The sequence below is a fragment of the Prosopis cineraria genome, unplaced genomic scaffold, assembly GCF_029017545.1.
Source record: "Prosopis cineraria cultivar Desert tree isolate PC_DT_omini unplaced genomic scaffold, ASM2901754v1 PC8, whole genome shotgun sequence".
NCBI lineage: Eukaryota > Viridiplantae > Streptophyta > Magnoliopsida > Fabales > Fabaceae > Prosopis > Prosopis cineraria.
This window is the reverse complement of record NW_026555339.1, coordinates 11,467,233-11,476,038: the sequence shown is the minus strand read 5'-3', so window position 1 is coordinate 11,476,038 and position 8,806 is coordinate 11,467,233. Positions and strand designations below refer to the sequence as shown.

Genomic DNA, 8,806 nt, shown 5'->3' with positions numbered 1-8,806 from the left:
GCGTCTTTTCCCCCTTCTTACACAAATTTATAACATCTAGATAACTGATATATGTATATAAACCGGACCATAATATATAGAGCAAAATACATTTATGTCCTGTATATTTTATGTTAATTACAGATATCTCACTTCTATTTTAAAAACCTATATAAGCATCCCATTGAATCAATAATCACAAAGCACAAACCTATCTCCTACTTTACAAGTTTTATTTATATTCACTCAAACTGTTAGTTAATCATTAAATCATATTTATTGAACTACAATACTCCTCTTTAAACATAAATATTATTTAAAAATATTTAAAATTTCAAAAAATTAATGCATATATATTTTTTACTTTTATATTCATATTTTACTTTTAGTTATGTGAAATTATTTATTTATTAATTTTTTACAAAATAAATACACAAGTTGGCTAAGATATTATCTCAAACACGTGTAAAAAAATTTAATAAAATAGGCATTTAATATAATTAGAAATAACTCAGTTAATAAATTAATGTTGATTTTTATGTAAATTTCATCGATCTCAAACAAATCTTTTAAATTATTTAATTAAATATTATCATAATAAATTATTTAAATTTCATTAAATTTGTGAAGAGAGAAAATATACAATTCAATTCTAAAAGCAAATTAATAATTGTAAATTCTTATGCATTAAGGTCTCATCTTTAATTTAGTCTTGTGGTACAGATGAATGTCAAATTCGCTCGTGCCATTGTTTTCTGGGGAAGCGTGCCACCGAAAGATCATGGGAAAATGAATGATGGTGTGTCGTCGCGCAGATTGAACGGAGATGTTGCCGGGGATGGCCTACCATATTGAAATTACACGTCCTTCTAATCTTCATTGCAATTACCCTCTCTTGTCTTTTCCTGAAATATATAAGAAATTCATTTAACTTCGGCTTCAAGTGTTCTCTCGATCAATCTAAAGCCAGCTTCTCACTCCATCGCTTCCTTCAAACTCTCTTCTTTCTCAGTCGCTTTGAGTTCCGAAACAAAACAAGGCATGGCTGCAGCAGCTGTGGGACAAGCTTTGCTCTCTGCTTCTGTCCAGACCTTACTGGATAGGATCACCTCGAGCGAGTTTCGAGATTTCATGAACAACAGAAAGCTGAATGTCTCTCTCATGGATGAGATGAAGATTACTCTGTTGATGCTCGATGCTGTCCTCAACGACGCAGAAGAGAAGATGATCACAAACCATGAAGTCAAGGAGTGGCTTGAAGAGTTGAAAGATGCTGTCTATGATGTGGAGGATTTACTGGATGAGATCAACACTGAGTCTCTCAGATCCAAGGTTGGAAAAGATTCTCAAAACGTCGCTAACAAGGTGCGATCCTTCTTTTCTTCTTGTTTTGATGAATTTAATTGGAGGATGAACTCCAGGCTAGAAGCAACATGCCGAAGGCTCGAACACTTTGCCAAGCAGAAGGATATCCTTGGTTTACAAAGCGTTAGCGTGGGAGTGCATAAAACACCTTCAACTTCATTGGTAAATGAATCCGATGTGGTTGGTAGAGAGGATGATAAGGAGAAGCTAATGAAAATGCTTCTGGGTGATGAAGATCCAAAGGGTAATGGCATAGGAGTGATCACTATCTGGGGAATGGGAGGGTTGGGTAAAACCACCCTTGCTCAGCTCCTTTACAATGATGAGAAGGTGCAGAAGCATTTCGATTCGAAGGCTTGGGCATGTGTTTCGGATGATTTTAGTGTTTTAGAGGTGACAAGGAATCTTCTTGAGTCCGTCACTTCAAAAGTCTATGAGAGTAAAAATCTAGACTCTCTTCGTGTTGAATTAAAAAATAGCTTGACTAATAAAAGGTTTTTGATCGTGTTGGATGATTTGTGGAATGAGAAATATAGTCATTGGGAGGACCTTGTAACCCCTTTTCACAGTGGAAGAAGGGGAAGCATAATCATCGTAACAACTCGTCAAAAAAGAGTTGTTGAAATCACACACACCTTCCCTGTACATGAGTTGCGTTGTCTCTCGGATGATAATTGTTGGCTTTTACTCTCGAAGCATGCATTTGCAAATGAAGATCCGAACAAATATCCAGAGCTAGGAGCAATTGGTAAGCAAATTGCAAGAAAATGTGGTGGCCTCCCAATTGCTGTAAAAACCATTGGAGGTGTTTTGCGCTCAAAAGTGGATGAAAAGGAATGGAATAAAATTCTAAATAGCAACCAGTGGGACATACCAAATGATGATGTTATGCCAGCTTTGCGTCTGAGTTATCTCTATCTTCCATCGCATTTGAAGAAATGCTTTGCTTATTGCTCAATCTTCCCTAAAGATATGTTGTTGGAGAAAAAGAAATTGGTCTTGTTGTGGATGGCAGAAGGCTTTGTACACCAACAATCCCATAGGGAGAAGACATTTGAAATGGAAGCAGATGACTACTTTAATGAATTATTGCATAGATCATTCTTTCAGCAAGATGGTGGTGATCCAAAAAAGTTTGTCATGCATGATCTCATCAATGATTTAGCCAAAGTTGTATCTGGAAAGAGTTGCCTATGGTTTGAAGGCCAAAAAATTTCAAAATCTACTCTTCGTCATTTATCATATCCTATGCAAGTGTATGATGGCTCTAAAAGGTTTGAGAACTTTTATCAATTAAATTGTTTGAGGACTTTTTTACCCCAATCTATATACGATGGGAGGATGACACATTGTTCATTGACCAGGAAGGTACTACGGGATTTGTTGCCAAAACTAAAATGTTTAAGAGTACTGTCTTTGTTTAGCTATGACAATTTCAATGAGCTACCTGATTCAATTGGTAATTTGCAACATTTGCGATATCTAGACCTTTCTTGGAGTGGAATTGAAAGATTTCCTGATGCGGTCTTTACACTTTACAATTTGCAGACATTGCTTTTATCAAATTGTCATTGTTTTAAGGAATTGCCGGGAAAGATAGAAAGGCTTATTAATCTACGTCACTTGGACATTAGTGGCACCGCTTTAAAGGAGATGCCTGGACAAATTACAAGGCTAGAAAATCTTCAAAGTTTGAGTAACTTTATGGTGGGCAAACAACCGACTGGATTGGGAATTAAAGAGTTAAAAAAGCTCCCTTGTCTGCAAGGTAAACTTTCCCTTTCAAAACTAGAAAATATTGTTGATTCAATGGATGTTTTGGAGGCAAACTTGAAGAGGAGAGACAAAATTGAGGAGTTAGTGTTGCAATGGGATTGTGATACTCAAGATTCACAAATTGTGAAAAATGTCCTTAGCATGCTACAACCTTCAACAAACTTACAGCGATTGACCATCAACCATTTTGGTGGCACTAACTTTCCGGATTGGGTGGGAGATTCTTCATTCAAGAATATTGCATATTTATCAGTGAGTGATTGCAAGTATTGCTTTTCGCTCCCGTCATTTGGACAATTACCTTCTCTTAAGGAGCTTGTTATTAAACGAACGGCATTGGTACAGACAGTTGGACGTGAGTTCTATTGCGGGAATGCAGAGTCCTCTTCGTTTCAACCATTTCCATCCTTGGAAATTCTAAAATTTGAAAATATGCCTGTTTGGGAGGAATGGATATTGTTTGATGGTGAAGGTGCCAAATTTCCTGTTCCTCATCTCAAACGTCTGAGTTTATATGATTGTCCTATGTTGAAAGGAGACGTGCCTCATAACCTTCCATCATTGACAAAAGTTTCTATTTCCAATTGCAAACGGTTGGACGCAAAATCAGCAGCTTTGCATTGGATTGCATCTATCAAAGAACTAGCAATTAAGCAAGGGGAACAGGGGTTATTGGGAGCTCTTGATTATTATTCTCTGGACTCTCTGAAATATATAACAATTGAGAAGTAAGATTGCTTGCGGTCATTACCAAGAATGATAATGGGTAGCCACATTCTTGTAGAGTTGTCTCTCAAAGATATCTCATCAACCATGTCCTTTCCAATTGAAGGTTTGCCTGCTTCTTTGCAACGTCTTGTAATTCAAAATTGTGAGAAGTTAGAGTTCGTACCTCAGGAATCTTTACAAAACTGCACATCACTTGAACGCTTGGAGATTATGAATAGTTGTCATTCGTTGGCATCCTTCCCATTAGGTTGTTTTCCCAAGCTTAAAGTCCTTTACATTAGGAATTGTCAAAATTTGGAGACTTTTACCTATGTTGGGGAGTCTCCTCTTCCCTTGGAAGTTTTTTCGATTAAAAGTTGCAAAAAACTTAAATCAATGTTAGAAGTACACATTGATTCCGTTGCCAGCCTTCAACGTTTTTATCTAAGAAGTCTTCCAAATTTGGAATCATTGCCTCAATGTGGTTTGCCTTCTAATTTACGATCTTTGGAAATTAATGACTGTGAGGGACTATCTTGTATACCAATTGAAGATTGGGGTTTTCAACGGCTGACTTCTCTCTCAGCATTGTGGGTTGGAGGTGATGGAGGTGAAACTATAGTCCATAATTTACTAAAAAATCAATTACTGCCCAACTCTCTTGTGAATATCTCCACATTTGATTTCTTTAATCTTAAACGGTTTGATAGAAAATGGCTTCAGCACCTTACTTCTCTCGAAGATCTCTCCATCTGGAATTGTCCAAATCTTGAATCCTTGCCAGAAGATGCGCTGCCACCCTCTCTTCTTCTGCTATATATCCGCGCGTGTCCTAAATTAGAAGAAAGATATAATTTTGAAGGAGGAAAACACTTGTCTGACATCTCTCATATTCCAACCGTAATAATTAATAATGAAGTACTATGATCTTTGAGATGGTGCGGCATTGCGTCAAAAGGTGAGCTCTCTAATTCCAAAACAATCAAACTTTTCAGTATTGTTTTATTTTCCCGCAAATAGTTTTTTCCTTTTTTTCCCATTTCCACTACACACATAAAATTTTTGGTCTTCCCTTCATAATTTTTATTTTGGTCTTCCCTTCATAAAACATTAATTATAGGAAACATCTTACTTACATCATATATACCTCAAGTTGTAAAATTATCTTAGCCAAGACCACCAATGCTTCTTCAATTTTTATTTTCTCGAAAAACTTGTAACCCTGTGAAACTTGTGGTTTAATTCAGAGTACTATACTTTCTCATCAAAATAAATATAAATAATAACAATAATAATAATATCACTGTTGATAATGTTTGTTGTACTATTTGTGCACATCTGAAGAGTGAAAGAGAATTATAGATGGCATCATTTTTTGTTTGAAATGGTCAATTAATTATCAAGTCACTAGTGATATGAGTTAATTATAAAAGTTGAAAAGATTTAGAGCCATGTCTAATTAGTTGACTCGTCATAGCATATTTAATATCTGTGCTTGATTAGATATTTTTGAACCCGATGCATATTTATTTGTAACGAGATGTGAGTTCTAATATATGTACGTATGTATGTTAAGTAGCTTTAATTTCTGATTTTATAAGATTTATTGTTTTGATAAATTAGGTTAAAGAAGATGAGGAAGCAGTCAAAAAGAGACAAATATGATATGGAGGGAAGGCAGGCAAGAAGCTGACCCAGACATTGTTGAGGCTAAGTACAGGTCTATATTTTAATGTTTAATGATTTTTTATGAAATTATGTAAAAGCATTTCAATGGATCTGATTCTTTATTTTTTTTATTATTAGGTTAGAAAATATGAAAGGAGTTCACAAGAATTGCTCAACTTTCAGCACCAAAAGCTGGTAAGAAACTAATTAATCCTCTCTTCATCTTCTTGAAATTCATAACTAATTAACGATAAGAGTGTGTGTGTGTGTAGACACACAACACATTTTATGATGAGTTCTTTTTTCAATTTATTTTGGTTAAAGATGATCTTGGTATGGTTGAGGTTTATTGTATTTTAAAATAATATATACTAATTCCAAGGTTTTTAATTTAATAAAATCATTATATGAAAATTCAAGTCAATAGAAATATCCTAGTTTTATATATATTCACCCAGTATTTATAAAAGCCAAATTTAAAGTTTAACTGAATGTTTTTCTTTTAATTGGATATTGCCCTTAACTTTTTAATGGCTTACTCTAAAATTTCAATATGCAAAGCAATGGCCAATTGTCTACTGAAAATATCACATGTCAGGTGATACTTATAGTTAAAAGAAAGTAAACCACTTTTTTAATTGTTGTGATTGAAAGCTTCCTAGAGTTATCAAATCTAATATGATAAGAAGGCAGGTAAAAAACTGAGTCATGTTCAAATAGGTGAAGAAATCAGTTAGAATTGCTCTGTTTGAAACAGAGTCATAGGAGAAGAGAAGAAGGCAGGTAAAAAACTGATTCAACTGTAATTACTTTATCTCCTTATTTATGTAATATCAATCCCACAATTAAATGAACATAAAGCAGATGTTGTTAGCTATATATATATATATATATAAAACTTCCACTTTAGCTGGACAATCTATTAATGTAGAACCAGTATTCCATTGATGTTCCTTTTTTGTATAGTTGTGCAGAAACTTGATTCTAGTGTGTTGCTTCTTTCACAATTGTCACGAGGAAGAATCGAATTTCCTCATCAATTTCTGTGTTACCTCAAAAACAATAAACAGAATGAAGGTATGATATCTAGATTTAATATTAGATACTTAGTTCAGTTTATTGAGATTATTCGTGTCCTAATGAACACTCTTTTAATTTACCTGGACATTCCTCTGCATTGATTAATTCGCCACTTGCAATTCCCATATGCTCATTTTATTATATTTAGACAATGTCTTAAAATGAATATGATATTTTGATTTTGATAAATCAGGTCAAAAATAGACGTGTGGTGTTACATAGAGCAAAGTAAGAGTTGACAAGAAAGTAACGAGCCCTATATATGTTCATATATATAGAGTCTTGAAATTTGTAACTAAGCATGTTTTTTTAATGTATTTCACTTCAAATAATATATTGTTTGCAGACTTCCACTGAGATACATTTGTTCTTGAAAATTACATGACATACACACCTTCCAGGCATTTCAAGGTAAATGAGAAAATTAATTTAGTCTCCATGAGCCTAATTGTTTAATTTACTAATTCTAATATGTTAAGAATCTAACCTCTGACTTTTAGACAATATTTGGTTATTAGTTTTGATGATAACGAGTAATATTAAAATTATTTCAAATGAGAATTGATATATTTGGAAACTGAATCTGATTTATTGTGTTTATTGCAGAATCAGGGAACAACAAATAATTGACAAATGGTCATGGAGGAAATTAGATGTTGGGACCAAGAAAAGAAGGAAAGTTAACCGTGACAAAATACAAAAAGAAAATTGATGTTGACGAGTGATTTATAAAGAGATGAAAGATTGAATTTGAAGGTGCAAGCAGATTATTATTTATCCGAGCTTAGTTGTGTACTTCCTAAATATCATTGTTGGAATTTGAGTATTTGGGTGCTTAGAATGTTTTTGCTACCTAGCTTTTTCAATAGAAATTTCTAGTAAACTACTTTTTTACATTCGTTATATTAGTTTTGGATAAGTTGGGTAAAACCATGTATCCTAATTTTAGTTGAGTTTTGTAAAAAAAATTTAGAATTATGAGTGAGCTCAATATGTAACTTATAGGGATTGTAATTGAATTTTATAGTGGGAAATCTCTTGAGTGTTTCTCAAGAGGACTGGACGTAGGTTAGGGGACCGAACCAGGATAAATCTTGTGGTGCATGATTCTCTCTCTTTCAACTTCTCTCATTGATAAGCTAACTTATTTATCTACACATTTTTTCTCACACATAAACACTATCAAGATGTTTTAAACTTAATACAATTAAATCATTATTGTAATTGTTGTTGCCGTCTATGTTAAATTAAATTTGGATTGTTCAGAGATTAAATTTAATAAGAAAATTATAATTTTTTATATAATATTTATACAATTAAAATTAATATATTTAATCTGAATCATTCAAATTAAATTTAAAAGGTTTAATTTATTATGCATGGGAACAGAGTGGGAGGAGGGACGCTAGGCCCCAAAAGTTTTTCACATCAATTTTCAAAATAAGGTGAATAAAATAAATTACAATAATGGTAATAAAATATAAATGAAATTTGTCACCTTTAATTATGATTTTTCAATCTGCAAGGCATAAAAATTTAATTTGTTTCTCAGAATCTAAAACTTAATTGATTAATATAATTCTTGAATGTAGCATCCCAAGACTTTCAACTTGTTTCTTGGCTCATTGAACATAGCTAATGTTCTTATTTTCCAACATAATATTATTTTCCAACATAATAATATGTCTATTCATTGTAAGTGAATTTTAAATTTAGTATTGTGTAATAACTTATTTATAATTACTTTTAGCATTATGGTATCAAGCTCAATCCCAAACTCATTATTTGTACCTAATAAAAAATACAGCAATATTAGATTTGCATGATTACCTAAATTTGTTCAAACACATTATTTGTTCACATTCAAGAAGATGGGCTTGGGCCCAAAATTTGAACAGAGAAAGAAGGCCAGCTTATAAGGGGCTCAAGCTTAACTAAAGTGACCAACCACATTTTTCAATATTGTTCAAATTTTTGTATTTTTGGTAAATTTCTAAAACTAGAGATAACAATATGGGTCAATTCTGACCATATGAGTTAGTCCATATGGATTGGATTGGGTTGTATCCATTTTAATATGAGTTAAAAAAATTTTAACCCAACCTAACCCTTAAGGGCTAGTGGGTTAAAAGGGCTAACACACTAGTCCATTTTATTTTATTTTTAATTTATTTTTTATATGTCTTAGGAAAATGCACCTAAATTAACATGATGATAAGTTTCAATATAA

The 8,806-nt window shown here is 32.9% G+C and overlaps 1 protein-coding gene across 4 annotated transcripts; it reads left to right on the top strand.

Moving 5' to 3' along the window:
• Positions 1 to 862: 862 nt before the first annotated feature.
• Positions 863 to 7,602, top strand: LOC129317775 (putative disease resistance RPP13-like protein 1). 4 transcript variants are annotated; one of them, XM_054962149.1, is made up of 6 exons: positions 863 to 4,786; positions 5,452 to 5,548; positions 5,635 to 5,691; positions 6,471 to 6,573; positions 6,923 to 6,987; positions 7,183 to 7,602. In XM_054962149.1, the coding sequence occupies exon 1, from the start codon at positions 1,021 to 1,023 to the stop codon at positions 3,850 to 3,852; it is 2,832 nt and encodes a 943-aa protein (XP_054818124.1). In that variant the 5' UTR covers positions 863 to 1,020; the 3' UTR covers positions 3,853 to 4,786; positions 5,452 to 5,548; positions 5,635 to 5,691; positions 6,471 to 6,573; positions 6,923 to 6,987; positions 7,183 to 7,602. The 4 variants fall into 4 exon arrangements, with proteins under 4 accessions (XP_054818124.1, XP_054818123.1, XP_054818125.1 ...); XM_054962151.1 differs by lacking the exon at positions 6,923 to 6,987 and having other exon boundaries at positions 1,112 to 1,311; positions 1,401 to 4,786; positions 6,463 to 6,573; XM_054962148.1 differs by lacking the exon at positions 6,923 to 6,987 and having other exon boundaries at positions 6,463 to 6,573.
• The last annotated feature ends 1,204 nt before the right edge of the window (positions 7,603 to 8,806 follow it).

Bases quoted from the DNA above. Each gene is read 5' to 3' on its own strand.
- LOC129317775 (XM_054962149.1), top strand. From the start codon at position 1,021: ATGGCTGCAGCAGCTGTGGGACAAGCTTTGCTCTCTGCTTCTGTCCAG.